The sequence below is a fragment of the Abrus precatorius genome, unplaced genomic scaffold (assembly GCF_003935025.1).
Source record: "Abrus precatorius isolate BTA unplaced genomic scaffold, Abrus_2018 Scaffold2, whole genome shotgun sequence".
Lineage (NCBI taxonomy): Eukaryota > Viridiplantae > Streptophyta > Magnoliopsida > Fabales > Fabaceae > Abrus > Abrus precatorius.
In genome coordinates this window covers 343662-370987 of record NW_020874362.1, presented here as the reverse complement: position 1 = coordinate 370987, position 27326 = coordinate 343662, and the positions used below count along the sequence as shown (strand labels likewise).

Below are 27326 nucleotides of genomic sequence, written 5' to 3'. Positions count from 1 at the left end.
GACATTTTTTTCAGTTTGGAAAAGAAGGGTCTAATATTTATCACATTTTTTACTTAAATAATTTATGCTCTATTTGGTTTGTTTATTTTTTATTTTCATTGGATTAGAAAATATGTTTGGTTGAATTTTAAAAAATATTTTTCCTGAAAATATTTTCAAAATTTAGCCTAAATTGAAAATAAATAAAAAAACCTATTTTCAATCTTTTATTTAAAATTGGAAGCACTTGAAAATAAGAGAAAGAAAAATACGATAACATAATTATAAATATCATCTAATATTAATTAGAACTTATTATATTTATCGACTCGCTTTACTTCATTTAAGTGTTTTTTTTTTTGTCTTTTTTGCTTAGATGCTGCTTGTCATAGGTGATTTTCCTCTTTTTCTTTCTCCTATTTTTCGTTACATTTATTCCTTCTCTTCTTCTTCTTTTTTCTTTTTTCTTTTATAATATTTTTTGTTGAAATACATTGACAAAGTTTCTTACTTTCACCCTTCTTGATATATATTTTTTCTATATTTTTTATTTTTTTAAATTTTTGTATAGGTTTATCATTGAAATTTGGATGGACATTATTATTTCTTATATTTCTGCATGAGTTTTTTAATCCTTGTATAATACGGATCTCATCTTCTCCATATGAGTCTTGCTATTTTTTATTTTTCAAATATTAAAAGAAATATTTATCTATATATTAGACTATTTTCATAATTTTTTATATTTTATTTATATAAATTAAGAAATAAACTTAAAAAAATCATATTTATACTCTTTTTTTTTTAATTATTATTACACTTGTATATTTTAATAATGAAACATAGAGTACACATGCATTATTAGTTAAATAAGACAAAATTAAGAAGAGTATACACTTTTTAATTTTTTTAAAAATCTATTTTTACTAAATATAATGATTATATACAAGATTAATATTAAAAAAACTTGTGCATTACACATGGTCTAAATCATATTTATATTTATACTGTTTTTTATTATTTTTTAGTCTTAAAATACAATAATGATAGTAGTTAAACTTATTAAATAAATAATACAGTAAAACTAACATTAGTAAATATATATATATATATATATATAATTTTTATTATGAAAATTATTTATTAATAAAACATTAATGTTTAGTTTTAAATTTTATATAAAAAATAAATAAATAAATTATAAAAAATAGTTAAACCAAAAACATTTTCAACATTTTTTTCTTTTGAAAAAAGAAAATAAAAAGTCAAACCAAACATATTTTTTAAATATTAAAATTTTAAAAATAAAAAATAGTTCTAAAAAATAGAAATAAGAAATGTTTCCTGAAACGAAACAGACCCTTAATTTTTGTGATTAAGACTTGTAAAGATTATATTCAAGTAGTAATACATTTGTTTTGTAATGCCTTGAGCCAATAAATTACTAAGAAAAAATCTTTAGTTTTTTTTTTTTTCTATCAATACTATTTTTGAAAATAAAAGTTCTTTAAATGAACAATTAGATATTTATTAATCTAACAATTTGAATTCTTATTTAAGTATTGTAATTTTCAGTAGAAAACCTAAGAAATAATTATATTCTAGCAATATAGATAAAATTAGGAAGAAATTTTTGAATTAAAAGATTATATCTATATCTTTTACTAGTAAGATTTCTTTAACTCATGTTAGCATAACGAATATCTCAATTTACATAATGCAATAGTAGCTAATACTCTTACAAACATGTAAGGAGACAGATAGAACATCTAGAGAAACTTTATGCCTTTATAAACATGTAAGGAGAAAAATAGAATCTGGAGGAACTTTATTTGGGGTTCCACAATTCCACTATACTATTAAACCCTGTCATCTAACCACTAAACAAACTTAACTTATATGATGAAACTTGATTTGCTATAATTGATAACTCAAATAGCCTATGAGATAAGGTGTTATTAGCTAAATATATATTTAACATTGATAATGTCTATGCTATTTCAAATTTAGGTTCTTGTTCTATTTGGAGAAGGGTTTCTAGTACATGGGATACTTTTTAAAAAGTATCATCTAGGTAGTTAGAGATAGTTAAAAATTAAATTATGGGGTGACTTTTAGATTATTGCAATCCAAACTTTAGCTAATTTGTTATATTCTAAGATTCTTGACTTTGTTTTAGAGTAATACTAACAACACTCTCTCTTAGTTATTTGCTAAAATTTATTGAAAATTACAAAAATTAAGTGACATTACTCTTTACACACTAGCAAAGAATAGGATATGTGTTAGAGAATGTTTATTAACTAGTGTGTTGCTAACATTGCTCTTTATTTTAAATCTTCTAATGGCATGTTTGTTTCAAATACTCATTGAGACTATGAAAAAGTTAATCTTTTTATTAGTAATCTAATTCCTCCTCAATTTTTCTCATGTCTTGATGTGGTTGGCTATTTGGTTCCCTTCTCCTGATGGAATTTTCACATTAAAGTCAACATATAATCTTAAAAAGTATCTCTTTTAGGTAGTTGGAAATGGGTTAAAAATTAAATTATGAAGTCACTTTTGCATTCTTGGAATTTAAAGCATAGCTAATTTGTTATATTTTAAAATTCCTGAATTTGTTCTAAACCTTCTAATGACATGATTGTTTCAAATAATCATTGAGACTAGGAGAAAATTAATCCTTTTATTTGTAAACTAAGAACATTTTTGTTTGCATTTGTAAACTAAATCCTTCCGTTTTTTCTCATGTCTTGATATGCCTGACTATTTAATTTTCTTCAACTAATGGAATTTTCAAAGTTCACATATAATATTTCTGTTGTTTCTAACAATCTAAAAAATTTTGATTCTAATTTATTTAAATTAATTTAGAAATGAAAGCCCTCTTACTCTGAAATTATGTTATTTTTTGGGAAAGTTACTCATAATAAATTATTAATCAATGAAGTTCAAATAGTTAAAATACATGTTATGCTTGTGCTTAAAAACTATGAATTTATCTATAATATATGAAATACTTTAATTTATAAAAACAATTTGTGTTTATTTTATTATCTTATCTTTCTAAACATAATATATAATTATACATCTCAGAATATAATTGTTAATAAAGAAATATAAAAAGTGAAAAGTAAGATAGGTGTAGCTGAAAATCTTTGATTCGTGTAGTTTCCCTTGTTAGATCAGCCAATCCTTTCTTTTGATCTAGAGATCGAAGTAACAAAGGTCTATTTTCTCCAACTTTAATTTCAAATAGCAGAACATCAGCTAATATGCTTTTAAAAGACACTTTTGTTGGAGTCATACTGGAATATGCTTCCACTCTAGAAGGGATTCCTCTATCTTGCCTATATATTTGTTTTAGAGTTACTATCTCACTATTATGATTAAAGAGAAGTAATTAGATTTTCAATAAAAAAATCTCTTGATTTAAAAATTGCTTTCCGTTGTAAATTGCAAAGTTATGTGATTTAAAATGGCATGGCATGGCCTGATAAGTGTGACTATGGGGACTTCTTTAGTCTTCTTATGATTAAATAAATATATCCTTAGTTTTGTTTTTATTTAATAATTCAAGACATTTTTATTACTAAAAGAGATAATAACGTGTAAGGAAAGATTCCAATAAATATTAATAGTAAAATATGTATCTTTAATATTCGTAATAATACTATTTAATTCAAATACAACCATCTTTAATAAAAATACATTAAATTGAAAAAATAATTTTTTTATTTAATATAAGAAATTTTTTATTAGAATAAAGTTATTCTTAGAAGAATAATAAAATAAAAATTTAAATAATATAATAAATTGTAGTTTTTAAAAAAAAATTCATGAAATGTTTAAAAAAAATTAAATAATAATTAAAACATAAAATATTAACAGATGTCAACATCATTTATTATAAATATTATAATTTACATACACTTGGTATACGAGGGATGTTATTAATTAGTACATATGGAGCGGATTTATCGATGATTCGGAATCGGATCTAACTAACGACAATATATTGTCATTATGCTGCTCCTCTCTCATTTTCTTTTTCTTGATGATAGAGGCATCTCACTCCTAATTCGTTCTTCTTTGGTACCAGAAATTGAATAATTGACATATTGCCATGTGAAAAAGTAAGACGTGTGATAAAGTATATTCATCATTTTGTTATTTGAAGGGGCTTAATTTTTTTAACATTATCTCTTCTGTAATCAATAATTCAATATATTAATTGATCCATCAAAGGCTCTTCTCTGTTAACTTGTTCTATAATAATAATAAAAAATTTATTAACTTCAGTCTTTAAAATTTTATATTAACATTTTTAATAGTTATTATAAAACTTAATTATTATTTTTTTCTATGCATTTTCGTCGTTTCAAGTTCAGTGATATTCCCCTTTTGGATTATATTCTTTTTGGGGTTTAGGCAGGGGACAAAGCGATAAAACATTTGCAGAGGAGGGAGCTACAACCGTGCTTAGGGGAAGAATGAAGCACATGAAACCCTGCCCCTGTTCTGAGAATGCCCATATCCTGCTAACCAATCACAGTCCAATTTAGTGCTTCTTTGTGTATTAAAGAGCATTAGGTAGGATTGAAGAGTGGTTTCCTATTTCAAATGAGATTAGGTTGTTAATACTTTGTCTCCTCCTGCTTCATAAACCTTTTTGTTGAGAAGGTGGTACTGTATTACTGTATTATAGCTTTTATGTTAAAGAGTTTATAAATAATTTATAAAAATACTTTATTATTTTTAAATTTATTTTAACAACTTTTTTGTAATAAGGCTAGTTGTGTAGACCAAAAACTAAGACTAGTTAAAGTAAATTTTTATTTTAATAAATTTTATGATTATAATATAAAGCTTACATAAAAGATTGTTAAATAAATATTTAATTGCGTTATATATCAAAACATATTTTAAGAAAATTTTGTTTCAGTTCAATAAAATATTTATAAAGATTTATATTCATCGCATATTAAAAAGGTACGTACATATAAATGGAAGATTTTGCAATATTATAGTCTTTGTCTAATTAAAATATTACAATAAACAAATTTTTGAAGTTATAACTATACGTCAATTTTAATTATTGAAATTGAAAAAAATAACATTTTAATCGTTAAAATTATCAAATATCAATATTACTTTAATATTTGTAACTTTAAGAATTAATTTAATATATTACTCATCCGTCTGGTGTATGGCATTAACTTCAAATCAGGATAAATTGATTTCCACTTCAACTAGCATTATGGACCTTTACAATTAAAAATATACAGCATTTTCTATTTTCTATTATAGATGGCGTTATTGGAACATCTTTTATTTACCAAATCATTTAATTTACTCATTGTTTTGTCTATTTTGGAAAAAAAAAAACTTTTGATTTTATTTTCTAAAATTAACTTCTATTTTTATGTATTCACCCTTTAAAAAAATATATTTGATTTAGTTTAATGAAAACGAACTGTCCACCTTAGACCATGAATCCCCCGTAAGCCAAAAGTAAAATTCAACTAGACACATATAAGGTAAAAGACAGAGTCAATTACTTTGCTGCAACAATTTTTTACTGAATAAGTCTGACAATTAATCCCTAAAATAGTAAACATTGTATAAATTGATTCAAAATTTTTAAATAGACTCATTAGTTATTAATTTTGTAAAACATTGAACACTATAGTCTACCTAATAATTTTTATCAGTATTAATTTTTACAGTCAAATGACACATAAAATGTTAAAATAATATATTAGTGTCATCTTTGATGTTCCCTCTCCTCTCATTACCACACAACATTCTTAAGTCATTGTCATTACGATTTTTGTTATTTATCATTGTTGACTTTTTTCCCTCCGTTCTATGTATTGTCCCATAAGTCTTCTTTGTTGATAAACCTTCGACAAGATGAGGTTAGTAGAGTAAAAAAAGAGGTTGCGATGGGGTGAATTTGGCTCTGCCGAAGGCTTCTTCTTTGGATGCCAGTGGCGTTGACAAATGGCTAAAGCAGTGCATAGGTGACACTAGTAGCGACAAAGATGACTAGAAAGGGGGAAGGGGGGAAGGGATTTTGAATAAGGAGTAGTGGTAGGTGCTGCTGATAACGAGGTTGGTTGTTATGAGTACTATTAAGATTTTAAAATGCAAATTCTGTTAGTAGAGGATGAAGAGGGCAACGTAGTTTTGATAATCTAACATGACAAATCAACAAAAGTTAATATAATTATGACATAAACAATTAGTTAGACTAAAATACACGACGTTTAATATCTATTTAAAAATTTTAGAGACTAATTTACTCGACCTTTATAATCTTAGTAACTAATTTACCTATCTCTACCATATTGAAAATAATTTGGAAGTTTACTATTTTTTACTCAAAACATATCATATTTGATTCTCATATTAAGCTTTATTAAATTGAAATAAAAAAAATTCACTTTTCATAAAAATTTAAAATTAAAATCTAAAGTTGAATTTGAACTTGTATTTTATGTTTAAACATCTTCAATTATCTTGGATTAAATTTTAAAAAATAGATATGTCAAACTGAAGTGAATTAAATTGAGAAAGAGAAGGAGAAAAAATTGCATATCATATTTAGGATAAATTTCATTTTTGATTCCTCAACTTTCATGTTTATTTGATTTTAGTTCTCTTATTTTCTTATTTAAGAAAGTTTAGTCATTTCGTTAAGTTCTATTCAATTTTTAATGACAATTGTACGGTTTTTCCCTTCCTCCTCTCCTCTTGATCAAAATTATCCATTGTCAACGGTAATCTTCTTACCTGGACATAATGGACTTAGAATTCTTCGTCATAAGCAATGCTTCACTGCTATCCTCAATCTGTTGTGTTTAAAATTCACTATCAAACTTAACCATGCTCTTATCTACTTTGTAGAAATCAATAAAACTAAGAAAACGGACAAAGGGAAAATGAGAATATAATTTAAAATTTTCCCTATGATGATATTTGGTAGCCATTATAAACTCACACACATGAACAGTGGAACAAAGTAATAGAGGAAGAGAACTTATATTTAAATTGCAATCAATGACACCTTGCTTGTTACAATTACAAAGTGCATGAAATTGCCATTATATAGGCTTCACAAAGAATACATTAAATAATAATAAATAAATAATATTAATTATTGCTTAAATTGAATGGAAATCCACCGACAATGGAGAGGAACAAGGTGACTTAGTATAAGATAAAGACTTTGTAAAGTTAAAGCTTGATTAAATTCTATTGTTGCCTCTTTCAATCAAGCTTACACTCTTATCATTTCAAGTATTTTTTTTAACTTTAAACTAACTCAACTTTTAATAGTTTAATAAAAATATCTGCAACTTGTTGTTCAGTGGGACAATATTTGATTTCCATTTCCTTTTTTTTAAACAACTCTCGAATTTTGTGAAATCAAATATCAATGTACTTGGACCTTCCATGAAATACTGAATTTTTGCATAATACAATTGCAAACTTGTTGTTACAAAATATCTTTGTAGGAGTATCTTACTTCTAATACATTACTTCCAAAATTCTTATCAGTTATAATGTCTGGGTTGCACAACTAGTTGTTGCAATGTATTCTCCTACAACTATTAAGAAGGTAACAACTGATTATTTCTATGAAGACTATGATACTGCACCATTATTAAGATGAAACGCATATTTTGATGTGATCTTTCTTGTTTCTACATCTTCTATCTAATCATTGTTTGTATAGCCAACAAGTTTTACTTTATTATTATTAACATAAAAAATTCTGAGTCAAATATCTTTGATATATTTTAGAATTCTTTTATTTATTACAAATGACATACACTTAGCCCTTCCATGAATCTAGGAAGAATCCTACTCTATAGGCAATATATGGCTTTGTTATAGTCAAATATATTTTACTTCCAATCAAGCTCTTGTAGTAGGTTGAATCTACTCTCTTTCCATCAACTTCTCTTGTTAACTTTGATTTTTCTTCAACTAGTGTAGAGAATAGCTTTGTTCTCCATCTTAAACTTCTTCAAAATATCATGAGCATATTTTTTTAGATATGAAAATTTTACCTTCCTATTGAATGATCATAATGCCTATAAAATAAAACATTAGACTCAAATCTATCATTTCAAAATGCCATGTCATTGCCTCTTAGTACTCTACAATCATCTTGAGATTGTTGCTGGTTGTCGCTTGGTGGGCGAAAAATAACAACTTTAGAAAATTGATTTTTAATTTGAAGAATGTAAAGTTGTCACCAAAATTTTATTTATTTTTATAAGAACAAAATATTGAAAAAACTTTTAAGAGTTCTGAGTTCGGGAGCTGGTTATGAATAGAGAAGTTGTTAGCACTCTTATTCTTTCGTTCAAATAAACGGTACCTTAAGATTAAATAGTGCGACTATTTATTTTCCTATTTTTAATTTTTTTTTAATTTTAAAAAATGTGCCTTAAGTATAAGTTGTTATCGTCGTAGGTACAAATTAGATTTGAGATTGTAGAAGAATCTTTGATCTCAAATCGTATTTTTTTTTAGAAAACAAAACAATTTCATAAAAGAAATATTTTATTTTTTATTTGAAAGATTTGAGATCTTAAAAGAATCTTTAATCTCAAATCGTATTTTATTTAGAAAATAAAATAATTTCATAAAAAAATATTTTATTTTTTATTTGAAAGGTAACATATTTCTAATAACTTGAAAACATATTTTTTTTGTATTTTTTTAGAAAGAAAATTTTATATTTTATTTTGGAAAAAGAGTTAAACAGAAAAAAAAATTTATTTTGAAAGTGATTTGACATTTTTTTTTATATTTTATTTTAAAATATTTAACAACCTAAAAATTATTTTATTTCTTTTTTTATTTTTACTAAAAATAGTTTTTATTTTTTATTTATTTAACAAAAAAACTAGTTTTTATATTTTATTTAAAATGATAATTAGGATGCTTAATTGAAAAATAGTTTTTTATTTTTATTTTATTTTTTTGCACAATAAGGTGATGCTCTAAGAAGAAAAAACACAAAGGGAAAAAAAGAAATAAAAAAAAGTAAAGAAAAACTACGTAAACAGAAAAAGCACTAAAACAAAAAGAGAAAAAATGAATAAAATAACAAAAGAGAATGAAATGAATCAGTAATAAGACATTAATGCATGTTTTATAAAAAAATAGACAATATAAGAAAGGAGTCAAAAGTCGTACCTTTTGTGTGAAAGATTGTATGTAAAAAAAGCTCTCTTCAAAATTCTTCATTTAGAAAACTCTTCCAAAATTTCTTTTTCTAAAATTCTTCCACGTGGAAGAAATTTATGTCCTTGTGTATGCAAGTTAGCCACTATTTATAATAGGATTAGTATCTAATAAAATAAAATTAAGTATATTTTTTATACCTTGATTATTTTGATTTTATTTTATATATTCCTAAATTAACTAAAATTAAAAATAAAAATAATGATTATTATTTGCAGAATATCTTTATGATTTTTATTAATTATATATCTTTTTAATTACCCTTTTTTTTGTTTATGAAATTCATTATTTAAAATCCGCGACTTAGGCAAAAATGAGTATTCACATCGGTAAAGATTAAATTAACATAAAGGCACACAGTAAGAGTATTTCTAGGCTCAATAAATTTAATGTATAAAGTATGCTCAATTGGACATCTCTAGAAACTATTTTGCACAAAAAATGAATCTTCTTGTACCAAAGCTTTGGTGCTTGTTTCAAATCATGCAATGTTTTCTTCAATCTGTAAACTCTATCTTCCTTTCTCTCAATCACATAACATAAATGTTGCTCAACATATACTTTTTCCTCTAAATTACTATTTAGAAAAGCAAAATTTATATTCATTTGATATATTTTTTCAATTATTTTGAGTTAAGATAGATATAATCATACAAATTGTATCTAATCTTGCAACAGGAATAAATACCTCTAAATAATAAATACGTGGCTTTTGTTTGTATCCTTTTTTCACCAACCTAGTTTTAAAGCAATCAATCTCACTATTAGATTTGTACTTTGTTTTGTACACACACTTCACTCTAATTGGCTTCTTATCTATTGGCAAATTTGTAAGCACTGCCTTTCGTTCTTCTCAATTTCATGAATTTCAGCATCCATGGCTTTTCTCCTATTATGATCATTTGCAGCTTCTTCAAAAGTCAATGGCTCACAATCTACAAATAAAGTAAAGTTGATAATTTATTCATTAGATGAGTCATTATTGTTACCCACAATATAATCTTTCAATTTGGCTGGTAGTCTTCATTGCATTTGTGATCTGTTAGATGTCTCTAGTTCATCAAGTTCTGGATCTGTGTACCTATTCTACTTTTAATAACTGCTTGGAATCATCATTGATTGCTTTTGGACTTTTAGAGACCAATCTCATATTCTTTCTTCATCAAATGTCACATCACAGTTGATAATCACCTTCTTTGTCTCCATATTGTAAAGTTTATATGCCTTTGAATTTGTGCAGTAGCTAATGAACATACACTTCTCTCCTTTATCACCAAGTTTCTTTCTCAATTGATCTGCTACATAGGCATAAGCTATACGCTCAAAAAATTTGAGATGTCAGATTTATAGTCTCATTCTGCTCCAAGCTTCTTTAGGAGTCTTATCATGAATACTTTTAGTTGGATACCTATTCAGATATAGGCAGCAATAGCAACAACTTCTGGCCAAAATTCTCTTGGCCTTTACTTAACTCTTAACATGCATCTCACCATATCCATAATTATCTTATTTTTCCTATCAACAACTTAATTCTGCTAGGGAGTGTATATTTTTTTCAGTTGATGATGAATTTCATGTTGCTCAAAGAAATCTGCACAGTCGATGTACTTTTGGCCTCTATTTGTTCTCAAAACTTTAATTTTGCAACCAATTTGTTTATACACTCACGTCTTTCTGCTAAAACTATCAATAAAGGTATTGAAATATCTGTTATCACCATGAGTTGGAATCTCGATTGTACATTAGTTTGAATTTACAATTTCCAACAACTGCTTATTTCTCCATGACTTTTCTATAGAAAATGATTCTATGTGTTTCTTTTCCAATTAGAAGTCTCACATACACTATTGAGAATATTTACAACAAGCAAACCAGAAACATACTTTTGCTTTGACAGGTAGTTCAATCCAAAAAAAGGAAAGTATCCAAAACACATGCCACAACCAATCATCATTTGGTGTGATAGATTTGAAGAATATTTTTCATGTCAAATTTTCAAAGGAAATAAATGATTTGGAGTTGTTTTTACCTTTGCAATAAATCTCTTGTTTTTGTCAATCAACTTGCAGTTTCTATTATGAATATGCATGTTGTAGCCTTTCTCTGATATTTGTCTGATGCTTAATACATTGTGGTTAAGATTAGTAGCATAGAAAACATCATAGATAAAATTCTGAGAACCATCTTTCAATCTAAGGATTTGGCCTTTCCTCAAAAATTGAAATATCGGTGTGTTGCCAAATTTTACTATAGACTTCATTAATTCATCTAGAAAAGAAAATAGAACCTTTTTTTCAACATATGGTTACTACACCTAATATCTAAATACTAGATTTTTCATTTTCTAAAAAATTGTTGCTTGCCAAAAATATATTTTGTGGGTTGTTTGAATTATCACCAATATCTATAATGTTAGCATGTTGTTAGAATCTATAATTTGATGCTTTGTGACTAAACTTTTTGCAATAAAAGCAATTAAAATTACTTTCTTTGTAAAAATTGTTTCTACCTCTTCCACGGTTAGCAAACTAAGAATTATTTTCATCTCTTTCTTGAGTGTATGGTTTGAAATTATTTTTTCTCCATTGGCTATGTACTTTTCCTCTAAAATTATCATGACCTCTACATATGAATTTACCTTTTCCTCTATTGTTGAAATTATTACCACGTCTATTTTCTTCACTTTGACTATTTTATGCTATGTTGTTGAAATTTACCTTAACTTTTCACTACTTCTTCATTTATCTTCTTTTTTTTCTCCAATATTCTTTTTACACGACTTTCAATACTTCCCTACAATTCTACTTTTGACATAGTGTATATATTGTGAGACTATGTTATTATTGTCACCACATGATCATAATTGATAAAAAAATATATATAAAATTTTCTCCACAACCTTATTGTTTGGTATCTCTTCTCCATACATTCTCATTTTATTGACAAGATCAAGTAATACAAATAAAATATTGTTCAAACACTTTTTAAGTTGGACATCTCTTATTTGTCATATTCTCTCTATTGGGATGATAACTTAGAAGTTGTGTCTTTTCTTTTTCTTTGTATGACAACTTGTCTCATGCATTTTTGACTACTTTGCAATTTGTTATTTTACTAAAAATTGAATAATCTACTTCTTGTTGAACTTGTGATAGCGCTGACCAGTCATTCCTTTGATTTTCTGCATCTCCTCCTTGAGGTAAACATGAGTTAACAAAACTCCAAATATTATAAACCGTTAAATGAGTGATAATTAATAATCCCCTATAATAAAAATTTCTATCTAATTTTCGATCTGACCTTACAATATCATAATTGTATGCCATCTCTCTCTTTCTGTAACATTATTCATCGGACCTTTACTTTATCTATTCTTTTTTCTCTTATTCTATCCGTTTTATACAAAGTTACAAATAAGGTGTAAGAGTATAATTTTCTTATGACTCTGGAGCGAACATGAAGACCTCTCGTTTAGGTTATATACATGCACGTTTAATAAATTTAAAGAAAACATGGGATTTTAAATGAATAAAGAAAAAGCGGGATAGAACTTTTTAAGGCCTTCGGTGTGTCATGAAAATGTTTACTGGCCACGGCAAATAATCAGGTCGTAATCAAAATTAACCATTTAACCAAATCACCGATTCTTCTGTTTCTCTCTGGTTTCATGTGCGTTTGTTGTCCTCTAAGGTTCACAAATGATAGTTTTCTGTACCTATTAACAAGCTTAATGATAGAGAAATGGTTGGATTTCCATATTCCAATAGTACTACACACGAAAAAAATAAAAAGCAAAAGAAACAAATCTTAAATATACTTCCCTCATTCCTTTCATAAGTGTTACGTTTATAGTATATGTTATTTTCCATGCACTTCCCTGTCATATGTACAATGGAATTGTTAAATCAGACCCAACAATGCTCTTACCTAGAATCTAAAAGCTAGCTGGTAAAAAGCCAAGCTGAGCCTCGACTGTCTTAGAGAATACAAGTGTTTTTCGATATTTACCTAGAACAAACCTTTTACCTGGGTCTAAAGCCCTAAACAACTAGTCTAAATGACAATATTTTCTGTAAAATATTTAAATTAATCAGCAACTGCCATAATTTTCATTTGAACTCTTTCCCAGCAAATATTATTTAGTGTATGAAGAAATTGTCTCAAAGCGAAAAAAGATAAACATGCACGAGCACGCATATATAACATATACTACGAAAAAGACAACCAACTGAAATATGGGAAATCACGGGAAACAAACAGGAAACACGAACAAGCCAAGCTCCATTCGAGAGTCTAATGTTTTGTGGAGCATGGACAACTGGAAATAATAAATATCACTGTGACCCAGTGAGCATAAAGGGATAATTGTATTTAAGAGTTATTGACATGGCGCCATTCAAAGCCTAAGGCTTTCTTAATCCCTTGGAGAGAGTAAACAAAATTAACACGGCTTGCCAATGGAGCAGTTCCAGATTTTCCACAAGTGAAAGAGAGGGCGGTGTAGAGGGTTTATCATTATTGGACTTATTTTTCGCGCCCATTGGAGGATTGCCGTGCAGCTCAACATTGTCAGCACTGTTACTGTCTTTGAAATCTTTGTTTGGATTGACGCCCTCATTTCCAACAGACAGTAGAGGGCCATCTTCTGGCGTTGCACTTTCAGGCAGCGGTGAAAGATTAAGATCAATAACAAACTTTGATGTCTTCTCTTTTCCATCAAATGTTTTCTCTTGGTCGATTTCATGAACTCTAACGATGCCGCTTCCATCTTCAGGAACAACATTGACATCCAATGCCCAACTGCCAATATCTCTATTTTCTTGCTGCAATAAAGTAAGGATACATTAGCACTAATTGTATTGCATAGTGAATAGGCTTATCCATGCATACATAACCAAATTATTATTACAGCTTGCTATGTCATTGTCACTCTCCAAGCTGACAACAGGGGACTTTTTTTTCACTTAAGTATGATAAATTGAGTGACTGTGTAATATCAACGATGCAAAAATTTCTATTATATTTTCAAAGAGAATTTCATTGAGCAGTCTCAGTATAGAGGTGTTAATGTCATCACCAATAACATCTAAATCATACTGTGAATAAAATTGTAGAAAATTATAATGCTCTTGTATATTTTAGTATTATTAACTTCCAATCAATATTCTAAGAGATGGAAAAGGAACATACTTATCATATGTTTGTGGGCCAAATACAAAGTAAAGTAATTTTATGCATGTCATAATACCTTTTGAGAATTTGACACTGTTGTGTTTACTGAGTTACCAATCTTGCATTCTCCAAATACACCCCATAAGAATAACGGTGTATTGCGGCCTGCCAAACACAAAAGAAATAGCATAGGGTAGAAATAGAGAATTGAATGCCAAGTGCAATCTTACTTTAGTCAAAATATAATCTTCTAAACATAGATGAGAAAAAAGTAATTTCTTACTCTCGGATTTCTCAGGCAGAACATTGGACGAAAAAATTAGAAGTTCGACCCCATCCAGATTTCCTTTGAGAGCCAAATCATTCTTGCTCATGTATTCTATCAATCTTCTATAATATGTTCCACAGCTTTTAAAAAAAATGAATAAGTCAACAATATAAAACTGATTTTATTAGTTACAAAAAGAGAAGGGAAAAAGAAATACCTATAAAGGTCGTTTGCAAAAAAATATAGAGCAATATTTTCTTCTGTTGCTTGACTTTCCATAAATTGCGATGGCCACATCTTCCTGCGAGGTAGTTCCTCTAGTACAATAATATCAGGAAGTCTATCAACTACTTGAACAACTTTCTGCGATGCATAAATTGACAAATGAGCTTGTATCTCCACACAAGTACATGCAATACCCTCAACTCTGTGAATCTGAAATTTGCCTCTGCACAAATCATCAGACATAACGACACATGAAAAATCTCAAAATGGTGGACCCTTAAAGCGATAAAGTAAAGAAGTTAGACTGAAGGCAAATAAAAGGGGCCATACTGCCATATGCAATCAGGAATTGGGACGAAAAAGTCATTAGAAAGAGTTGCCGCTTCAAACTGGGAGCCTAATTCATGTAATTTCATAGCTGTAGCAGCTTCAATGGGCCCCTCAGCTTGCAAGCTCTTATTTTTAGTCTCTTCATTTAGACAGTTTAGGTCTTTATGAGTTTTGTTACTGTTTGGTTGTATTGGACAACCTAGCTGCCCACAGCTTTGAACAGCATCAAGTCTACAACAGTTGGATCCTGAAATGAAAGTTTCATTACAAGAAATAGTTTTGTTCACACATTTTGCAGCTGCAACACCAGATTCAGAAGCTAGTAAGCACATCGCAGGATTATGTGACGCAGATACATATTTCCCTTTAGACGCCTTTGTTTCTTCTGCAGAGCTTGAATTCTTCAATACCATAGAGCGATTAGCATTTGGTAAGATAACTTCAGAACCAGTGCCATTTAATTTTGCTGATCTAGCACTATTCAATGACACAGGTTTGGGCACCAATCCAAGATTTTTTTCTTCTCTAATATCATGAATAGCTATATTTTGCTCAACGCTCTGCTTTTCCAAATAACCAACCTTTGCCAGCTGTTCTTTAAATTTTATATCTGCAGTTTTGGATGATCCTGACTTCAACAAAGAGCCTACACAGAAACCTCAAAGTTTAAACAATATTTATCTCAATTAAATAACCAAAACAAAAATCTTTTGCCATTGTGTCATATATGTCTTACATTTATCAGTTTCTGTCGCAGTTTGTGAGCCCAATGTTGGTGATGCATTTCCTAAACGAGAGGGTAACTTCGGTTTTCCCTGAGAGCCGTAGGAAGATTGCTTCACAGAATGCACACTAGACGCAGCCTCTAACTTTTTGAATGGAGGCTCCTTACTTAGTAAATTTTGGCTGGTTGGTTCGGATGCTTTGGGGAATGTGGCTCTTGTTTCAAGAGCCATTCTTTTATTAGCTAACTCAATTTCTGAGGTGCGTGCACTTCTCTTATCACCACAAGCATGTGGAACCTTCGCCTTCTCTTGGGAATTGCAAGAAATTTGGAGCTTAGAAGTAATATTTTTGGTTGCTTTTTCCTTTTCATTTTTCAAATTCTTTCTTGAGAACTCCCTTCGCTGTAGAGTGTTGTAGCAGGGTTTGCATGGCACAGGGGGTTCAGCACTCATTCTGATAAACCTGTCTTTTTTCACAGACTGAACTTCTGAAGGGACACTGTGTCTCTCAGCTGATGAATGAGATGTAGAACTTACACCTTCTGTTTGCCTTTTCCACGCAGGGGGAGATTTAAAATTTAAATTTGAACTACCCCCAGATTCAAGATTTACTGGAATTTCAGAAGTTTGGCATTGTGACTTCACCATGCACTCTTCACACATCCAGTCACCTTCAGGAACTTTGTCCAGCTTATCATGCATACAATAACTGGTTGATGTATGAGAATATAACCATATCATTTCACTTACAGATAAAACAAGAGACTACAAAAAATATATAACAATGCAAAATATTAAATATTTACATGTGTTCTGCACCATCTTTACACTTCTTACAAATAGCAAGGAAGTTTTCCCGCCCTACATCCCCACAGATATCACATACTGTAACCTGTTATCAAGTGGAAGCCAAAAAGCTATATAAATCCATCCTGAAACAAGAAAAAAGAAAAATTTGACGTGGTATCTATACATCTTTAACATGTGTTGTAGTGGCAGTAGTTTATCCTGATGAATGACAGTAGTAGACACAAGAAAGTAACAATTGAATATGAAGGAAATTGTCATCAACAGAGCTTGATGATGAGGTACACACACACACACACACACACACGTACAATCAGAAGAAAAATAAAGATCCTTGAAATAAGACACTAAAATAGCACAGCATGCCAAAACAGAATGGAAAGGATTCTGTAGAAGACCCAAGTTTGTCCAGAGAAAAATTTAGTATGGGATAGATAAGTAACTTTTGAATGGTATGTAAACAATAGAGAGAGAGAGAGAGGGGGGGGGGGGTGTAAAGATCTATAGGATACCCCATATGATAGCTTTTAAGGCAGTAAATACTAAGGAGCAAAGTACTGCAGGAGCAAGAACGGGGGAGAAGCCACAGATGATCCAAGTTGCCGAAAGAGAAAGTTCACACTGGAGCACATTATTCTTGCTATTAAAAATAGCAAATAAAAAAATAGTTCACAATACATTGCAAATTCATTGCAAACTTTCAGTTCACCATATGACTCTAGTACTTAACTCACACACACATGCTTTGTATCAACAATTGGTGAGGTTTCAAGTTCAGCCAGATAACCAGTTTCTTCTCCAGCATTCAAGCAAGACCAATGACAATAATTTTGTGGCAACTACAAGCAAAATAAGGTTCTCCTGAATTTGGAAACGCATTAGCATTACAACATGTGATTCAAATACAGTATGACCAATACTTTGGTAAGTAATTGGGCATAGACTTTAAATATTTTCTAATTAAACAGTGTGAAACCCAAAGGTTCTGTGTTACCAAGTTCCCAAACACAACTTAGTGGTTTATAATATTTAACTCTTCCTCTAATTTTTTATTGATATAAAAATGTAAAGTTTCAATGATCAAAGTCTCAAAGTAATTCTTATCTTTACTGGTTATAACCAGTAGGACAAGATTGGGTAGCCAAGATTTTATTTTCATTAATTTGAAAACAAAGTACAATATGCTAAAATTTGATTTCAAATACAATACATCTCTATCAGGAATAGACACAGCATAATCAGAACAAATAGGTCCACAAAATATCTGATGCAAAAACAAGTGAGGTAAATAAACACTGAAAAAGCCTAGGCTTACAAGGGTTGAAAACCAAAATGCATATTGGTTCACCAAAAAGAAACTCATAAAACCTAGAACCAGTTCACATTTATTGAACTCTCGTCACATATGAATCTTGAAGCATGTTAATCTATCAAGAATAGCCAGTGTTTACGTCTTCTATTTACTGAAAAGGCAAGTTCGTCCTTTATTAATTTTGCCACTGTCAATCATCAATTGGAACAAGGTGGCAGAATTTTGGCAACTTGTGGTACAGGACAGAGGCCAACAGTGGTCGGGGGTTTGTTGCAAACAATGATGTAATGATTGTTTTTAATAACAAAGAAACAAAATGAAGTGTATCAAACATTTCATATGGCAAAAAATGGCGTAAACCCATCTCCCTTGGCAGAGGCCCCACAACCAGCTTAAGCATACTAAAAGTACTGAGACCCATTCTCATTCAGGCAGAAGACAAGTCATGATTGATGACATGATTTCTATTCGGCATAGGGGTATGTGGGACTTAGTTGTTCTTCCCCTAGAAAAAGCAGTTGTACTTTACCAGTGGGGTATATGCAATAAAGGTAGGCTGGCTTAGAGGGTCAAACTGACTGTCTTGAGCTTGGGATGAAGTAATTCGCTTCCTACATGTCTCTTGTATGAAACAAAGATCATAAATTGAGTGGAATTTTCAAATACAGATTGAACAGGATATCTTGGTGATAAAATGATTTTCTGGAAAAGCAAGAAACATAGTGAAGCTGCAAGATCAAGTGCAAAGGCATAATATCAAGCCATAAATTCAGGCACTTAAGAACTTATTTAACTCAAACAACTACTCAAGGAGCTAAGATTTGGGAAGATTGCACCAATAACATTAATTTGTAATAATTAAACAGTCTTACATATTGCCTTAAATCCAATATTTCATAAGAATCTAGTATACTAAAATATACTAAAATAGATTGTTACTTCATTAGAGAGAAAATTTTATTCAAAAACATCACCACTGGTTTAGTTAACTCAAACAATCAACTGGTAGCGAGGTTTTAGATATCAGGTTGAAAATATCCTTTCAAAGTCTCTTCAAGTTTAGTATATATGATTTATATGCTCCAATTGGGCGGGAGTGTTGGAAAGTGTCGCCTAGTAAGGGAAATATCTTCTATTTAGGGATTCTATATTTGGATGCATATCTTTTGTAAAATATTAGGATAGGACTAGGATTCAACTTGTATTGTTTTCCTAATTTCCTAGTTTCCTTATTTTCCTAGTTTCCTAATATTAGAGATTTTAATTTTTGGTATACATAATTTATCATGTTGAGGATTTCCTCAAGCTATTCAAAAATCCTTGATCCAACTCAAGTGACAGCACAAATGATCTTAATCCACAGAATTTATGATAACTAGTGGATAGCTTGAAGTAAATAAAAAGGAAATGCCAAGTACCTCATCACCCATCAAGTCTGAGACAACCCAAGGATTTCCTAGCTGAATTTGCCAAGATTCTTGCGCACTGGTGTTCTTAATCACAGCAACAGACTTTTAAAGATGCTTCTTGCAGATTGAATGACTTTCAGATTCAATGCAATCAAATGTGAATAACCTCCAACAAAAATAGCACAGCTATAAACATCATCTCTCCAACAGCCTAACTTGGATAGTGCTGCTTATGCTAATGATGACCGTCTCTGTCCACTAGAGAACCAGGAAACTTTTCCCTGAAATAAATAAAGGGAATCAAATTTGATGTAGAAAATTTCATCAAAGAGATCTATATCAGTTACAAATTATAGATTGTGAAAATTGACCAAGATAGCATTATCATAGAAATATTAATGAAAAAAAAAAATCTGATTGATTTGGGCAGTTTGGAATAACCTCTCCTGCTAGTGGAGATTCTTCACTAAAGTTTTTCATATCATGGTGATTGCAATTATTTTTGCCAAAATGAATACCAACAACCAACAACAAAAAGGTAAAGAAATCTCCCATTCACATCTTTTTCAACCTCATGAAAGCTATCATCTGAAGCCAATCTACAAGATGAATTCCTCCTATCAGAATCACAGTTTTGATTACCGATTACAAAATTTATGCTCTCCGATACGATGCATGAGATGCTTTCTCCATGGATTTCTAGATCTTTATGTTTCCCTAATTGATTTGAAATCTACAAACATCAAAATTGATCAAACCCTTGGGACTGCCGATCGGCTGCAAGATTAGGGCTTTCTCACATTTAAAAGTAAGTCAATGTCTTTACAAGATCAAAAGCATAATTTCTCAAATCTCAGAAATCAAATCATGATATGAAGACACTATAGATGGTACTTACCTCGCCGATTGTGTGTTTCCCACAATTTCATGTGGCCCCAAAGAAGAGAACCGAATGCTGTCTTCGAAGAGTAGTGGTTGGTTCCCTTCCCCTCATAGGTTTTATCAGTAAAGTCATCAATCCCCAGACCCACAGTTGCTGCCACTTGTTCAAAATGCATACACGGTGACGATGAGCACCACGTATCACACGGATTGTATGATCTGGGTTTTTCTTCCATTTCAAATTTAAAAAACTGAAAAGAGGGAAACTGCAATATAGTAATTAAAATAATAACAAATCAGGACAATTATCAATAACAACAAAGAGCCTAGGAGCCATCAATGCACTCAATTTGCATATAGAAGCAGACACTACATGATTTTTAAATAGCCAATACAGAACCAATATATAAATTAATAATTAAACCATAGAGAAGTTCAAAAATCAAATATTCTTGCTAAGAATTTAAAAATCAAGTCTCTTATGCTCTACGCTTCTTGACAATAATTTGATATCATCAATTCAGCATTCAATTTGATTTCAAGGTCATACCAACTTCAAGATCCTAAGAGCCAGCCATGTACTCAATTTACATATAGAAGCACACACTACATGATTTGCAGATAGCCAATACAGAACCAATATCCTAACCATGGGTGACATAAATAAATAAATTATAGAAAACTTAAAAAATAAAAATCCTTGCTAAGAATTTAAAAATCGAGTCTCTTGGGTTCTATGCTTTTTAACAATAATTTGATATCATCTATTCAGCCTTCAATGTGGGTTCAAGATAATACCAATTTCAAAATTGCAATTTGATTAATGGTGCTATTTAAAAATTACAGCATCCAATAATCAAACTACCTATGCACATGATAATTGAAAATGCATACACTTTGAACCTTAATAGTTGAGAAATGGATATTGGATACTTCATGAGATTCCAGGCTAATCTCTTTGTTAAAAGAAGAAAGCATACAGGAGGAGAATGGGCTGCTACTCTTGTTATGTTGCCCAAAATTTTTTGGTGAAAAAGTTAAAGGAAGTGCTATGTAAGTTAAACTTAAATTTACAGTATATATACACTAATCTTGTTCCACAATTTGACCTGAATCCATGATAGTAGGAATCAATGAAATCAATACACTAGAGTACTTGACGATGCAGTAGACACCACTAAGAACCAACTAGGAAAACATAACACTGAAAAATAGAAAACATGCATAACCAATACATTATCCTTCAATATTAATTTGTTGTTTTTGACTTAAAGCGGAGGACAAATTTTTCTTCCCAATCTCAGCACTCCTCAACTAGCAAAATCTACAACAAAATACAACAACAAAGATGTTTTGACAAATAAAAAAGATTTAATTTCAGCATCATTAACTCCCGATGATTATCACATCCCAGGAACTTCTTGCATCAAAACTAGTAGCCACCATTACTTATTTCAATTGTTTGCCTTTGACTGGTCATACTCAAGGTAGAAGAATCATCGACATTTACTTGATTTAAGGTACTCTTCAGCCCTCTTCAAATCCATTGTAACATTAAAAATATACAACCATATGATGATTAAAGACGAATATTCAACAATGCCATAACAAATGACAGCTATACAACCCATACCATAAATTACCCCAAAATATAATATTCAGACTCATTGTGCTAACATGAGGGGGAAATGAAATTAAGTGATTAACATGAGAAACGAAAATGATCCTCATTGGAGGCCCACAATCCCAGCAATAATACGAGACCATAGACTGAAACATCACAAAAAAAAATAAAATTACGGTGCAGAAAAAAAGTCTCAAAACATGATCAGATGCGCCATAGTAATGATAATACAAAATAAAAATAGAAAAAAAAATGAAATGCAAGCATGCCTGGGAAGCTTGGTGAGTAGTATATCGATAGAGATTCGTCGAAGTCCTAAACTTTGCCCCTCCCCATTTGTTGGCAGTGATGGTAACGCATCAAAGCACACGCACATAGCGAAGGAATGGAAGAAAGGGTTACCCTCTTGCGAATAGCGCCCTAATATATGATGATCCACAACACACTGTGCAGTGCCGTATTGGCTATCTTTTTTCTTTTCCACTTCCTGCTATTCCACTCACTACTGCAAAATTTCATTCTTTTCACTTCATTTTGCATCCAGAAGCATGTGGAAAGTTTCCTCTCAAGTGCCACTTTTGTCCGGATCGATTATTAATTTTTCAGTAGTTCATACAAATTAAATTTATTAATTATTAAATACTTATCTTCATTATTTATGTGTTAATATTTTTTATATAAAAGCTACTAGTAAATATGTCCGTCCATTACACTAGATTTGTTTTATTTTTATTAAGTTAATTTATTTTTAAATATAAAATATATAATTTAAATATAAAAATAAAAAATTTAATAAAAAATTATTTGTTAAAATAAATTTTTACTTAAAATATATATAATTTAGTATTTTCTAATATAGAAAAAGAGTATATATTTTTTTAAATATAAAAATAAAATTTATATTGTTTTATGATATTATAAATCATTCATCATTATAAAATTTTAAATAAATAATTATAACAATAAATTATAAATATAATAAATTTTTTAATATAAATTATAAAATTTAAATAAAAGACTTTATAATTTTTTATTTATATATTTATTTATATTTATTGAATTAAATTTATATAATAAACTATTTATTTATAATTATAATTTAAAATTATTAATAAAATTTTACTATATAATTATTAAAGTATAATATCATATTTTAAAAAAAAAAACATATCAGACTAATATATACAAAAATAAGTTGTATTTATTCAATTAATGTATGAAATTTTAAAAATTTACTTTCAATATTAATATCTACAAAATTATATGTTAATATTTAAAAATAAAAACATATTAAATTTTTTATATATAAATAAAATTACCATACAAATTTATTGTAAATAAAAATTAATAATAATATAATATATATTCTGAATTAAAAGTTTATTTGATAAAAAAAATATAGAATTGATTTTTTTTTAAATGATTAAATTATTCTATATTTTTTATAAGTTAAAAAAATTAATACTGATTGAAATTATAAATAAATTAATTTTATTTAATAATTAAATATAATAAAATTATATTGTTTGAGTCATAAAATTAAAATAATAAATTTTTTAATTTTTTATGTAATTTTTAAAATTTTTAAAAATAATTACTATGATTTATTTATCATTTATATTTTAATTAAGAATTAATAAATAATAAATATATCTATAAATTAATTTAATAATAAAATAATATTTTAAAAAATTTATTAAAAGAATAAATATTAATTTAAATAAAATTTAAAAAAAATGTTATATAAAAAGAAACATGTAGAGTGAATTAAAAATAAGTAAAAAAATTATATTATTATTAAGTCTATAATTATTTTAAAGATATATAAATATAACTTTAATATAAACACATTAAAATATTATATTGCTATTAAAAGAGATAGATATGTTCTAACTATTTTGAAGTAAATCAGGTAAATTTGAGATTTTATTTTAGTTTTTAAATATATTTTTCTGTTTATCTCTCTGATAAATTACCTAATTATACAAAAATAGGTCAATATTTAGTGAATTTAATTTAAATTTTTTAAAATTAAAAAATGTAAAATTTTAAGAATATAACACAATAAATAATTATATTAATAAAAAATAATTTGTATTGAATTCATATTTTTATTTATAATATTTGTATTTTGATTTATATCTTAAAAACTAATTGTAAGTCTATAAAATGACTAAATTTTTCTATTAAGCACTACTGTTCTCTGCGTTTGTAATTTAATGCTATCAAAAAGCTTTTCAAATCAAAAATCCTAAACTCTAAACTTATATTTCAATCTGAAAATTTTAAATAATCATATAATTAGAATATGAAATTATAATAAATAAATATAATTTGATATATTAATATAAAAATAATTTATAATATTTTAAACTCTAACCTCTGTCTTTCTTGGATTGAAATCTTTTTATAATTGTAAAGATTTAACTTCATACTCATAAAACATTAAAAATACGTAAAGAAAAATGTTCGTTAACTTTTGAAACAAATGATATATATATAGAAATTAAATATTATATTTAAACTTAATTTAGAGTTAAAACTTTATATTTTTTTAACTTATTTATTCATTTCGATATAAAATTATTAAATATGAAAACAGAGCGATTAAATCATATTCATTTTCATTGTTATGATATTTAATAATGTTTAATTTATTTCAATTATTATAATTAATTAGTTTAGTTTCGAGAATTTTGAATTTATCATCATCATTATAACATTTTATAAAAAAAATTGCAAAAAATTATTAAGTATAAATCTTGTTAATTTTTTAATTTAAAAAATTAAATTTGTCATCATAATTATTATAATATAAAATATAAATAAAATATTATCTATGTTAATAAGTTATACATAATTATGATATATCAATTCTTATTAAATTATTTAAAAATAAAATAAAATAATAGAAGAAGAGAAAAAAAGAGTAGTTAAAATTTTTTAAATTAAGATTTAGATATAAACTAAAAGAGAAGATTGATTGTATTTATTATAAAAATTAATCTTTATATTAATTAAAATTATAGATGTTAATATAATATAAAATTTATGAATCACATATAAGATTTGTCTAAGAACAAAGTCAATACATAATATATATATATATATATAATAAAATGACAAAATTATTTTATAAAAGACTTTAATATTTGGTGACATTTTACTTTTTAAATTCTACATAATATTAATAATATTTATACAATACCGTAATAAAAATGGTTCAATCTTCTAAATCTTCTATTATTTTCTTTTGTTCACAATTTTTTACTTTGTCTTCCTCAAGTTACAACTTAAAAGAAAATATCAAATATAAATTACTGTATGATCTAAGAAATTTGAACAATACATTATAAATTTATAATTTATACATTAATTTTGTCTTTCTTTTTGGTAAATTTGGTGGTTTTATAGTTAAAAATATAGGTGAACAACTTATTGCCAAGTTATTTTCTTTTATTTTTGTATTTGTATTGTTTACATCTTCTCCATTCTCAATCTATATTATATCAAACAATGAAAACAAAATTATTTATCATCGTATTATAAACATTATAAATAAAATTAATAAAACTCTAATTTAATCTCCTATGTTATCTTCAATGTCGGTTTCACAATTTTATTTGCAGTGAAACTTTGTCTTCCACGACTTTTAAAATAAGTACTTATTTTTATTTGAAAAATATATGAAGTGCCAATAATCTTTACAAGTTATGGGGACAACTTTAACCTTTCACTATCACTCTTAAAAAAATTATCACATAAAAATAGTTATATGTTTTAATATAATTTATTTCTATAATCAATCATTTGATTACATTTTTTAATAAGTTAGAACTTAACACATTTACTTATAATTCCATATGTTACAATAAGATCTTTTAACTTTACTTGTAATAATTGTTCAACAACTTCATCAAATAAGACAAATATAATTAAATTTGTAGAATCTTTAACATCAAGCTTAAGACAAAATATGTAATGTATATAAATTAAGATATTTAAAAATTATAATACATAGTGATAAATTAATTATCTTGTCATTAGATACTCAACATCTTAATAACATGATTCACATTTACAATTTGTAGATGTGAAAGAAACTTTCTTCTTGCAATGGGAGTAAGAAATATAATAGCAATCATTTTTAAGTAATATATCGTTCAAAGCTGCAATACAACCAATTACGACATTATAAAATTAATTAAAAAATTAGTTTAAAAATTAAATAAGAAGAACAAAGTATAAGAGAAATTAATTTTAACATAACACTCTTTGATTTTTCCATTATCAAAATTTCATATATATTTTTAAAATTTTCTAATTTAAGAAGAGTCGTAGATCTTGTATTATCAACATTGTGAGCAACATGCATGTCATTAAAATTTCTACAACAAAGTGATAATGAATAATTGAAAATGTGGTTAAGATAAAAAAAAAATAAAGATATACCAATAATTAACATAACAGAGAGATTTTAAATAATTTTAAAACCTTAATGAATATATAAATGAGTAACTTCTGGTATGTCAATATTGACATAAATCTTTGTTGATCTTGACGTAAAAATAAAAATATTACCTATAATATATACATTCATATTTTTATAATTAAATATGAAGCATACATATAAATAATTTATCTAAATAAAATATTTTTAAAATATAATAATACAATTATCTCGAAATTCTTTTACAATAGTGGATATAAATTTTGCAACATTGATTTTTGAATCCTTAGATACATTATCTTTTATTATTTCTTCAAACAGTGCAATATAATCATCTCATAGCGTTACTTTCACTTTATTTTTCCTGCAAATGATTTAACCAAAATTATAATATTTTTCAATAATAATAACTTTAAAATAACTACTTATATCTCATGTCATTAACTTTGCCTTCAGCATTTATTCTTTCTTCAATAAAACTTTTGTGCATGACCACTTCACTCACATCTATACTTAAAATAAATAATTTTAAGAAACTAATTGATAAATTAAATATAAATTATATAACAAATTTTAGTAAAGTTTTATTGTTTAATACCTATTAAGACATTATTTCTACAATGACTTTTTAGATCTTTAAACTTCACAAACTCAAAGATATAGAAATGAATTATATTATCATCATTTAATTATTTAATAATAGTTGTGACATAGAATTGCAACATGAAATGATTATTTTCAACCACAACAAATTTATCTTTATTCTTTGTCTCTAAAAAAATTGTTATAAAGTATATTTTTCCTTCCTTTAATATACATTTGAACCTATAAGAAATATATGGTCCTATGAAAACATGTATGTAATTGTTTTATAAA

The 27326-nt window shown here is 27.4% G+C and overlaps 1 protein-coding gene across 1 annotated transcript; it reads right to left on the bottom strand.

Annotated features, from left to right (window-relative positions):
* Positions 1 to 13460: 13460 nt before the first annotated feature.
* On the bottom strand, positions 13461 to 22509 carry LOC113860076. Its single transcript, XM_027492702.1, has 10 exons — positions 22266 to 22509; positions 20393 to 20627; positions 19504 to 19775; positions 16773 to 16898; positions 15978 to 16675; positions 15242 to 15887; positions 14904 to 15134; positions 14702 to 14826; positions 14495 to 14583; positions 13461 to 14069 (listed from the first exon to the last, which is right to left on the bottom strand). Exons 5-10 carry the CDS (start codon positions 16666 to 16668, stop codon positions 13650 to 13652), a joined length of 2202 nt encoding a protein of 733 aa, XP_027348503.1. The 5' UTR covers positions 16669 to 16675; positions 16773 to 16898; positions 19504 to 19775; positions 20393 to 20627; positions 22266 to 22509; the 3' UTR covers positions 13461 to 13649.
* Between the last annotated feature and the right edge of the window lie 4817 nt (positions 22510 to 27326).

Excerpts from the sequence above, each read along its gene's own strand:
- LOC113860076 (XM_027492702.1), bottom strand. The coding sequence starts at position 16,668 with ATGCATGATAAGCTGGACAAAGTTCCTGAAGGTGACTGGATGTGTGAA. Across the intron at positions 14,827-14,903 it reads TTTGCAAACGACCTTTATAG|CTGTGGAACATATTATAGAA; the intron begins GTATTTCTTTTT and ends TTTTTTTAAAAG. Across the intron at positions 14,584-14,701 it reads TCTGCCTGAGAAATCCGAGA|GCCGCAATACACCGTTATTC; the intron begins GTAAGAAATTAC and ends TGTGTTTGGCAG.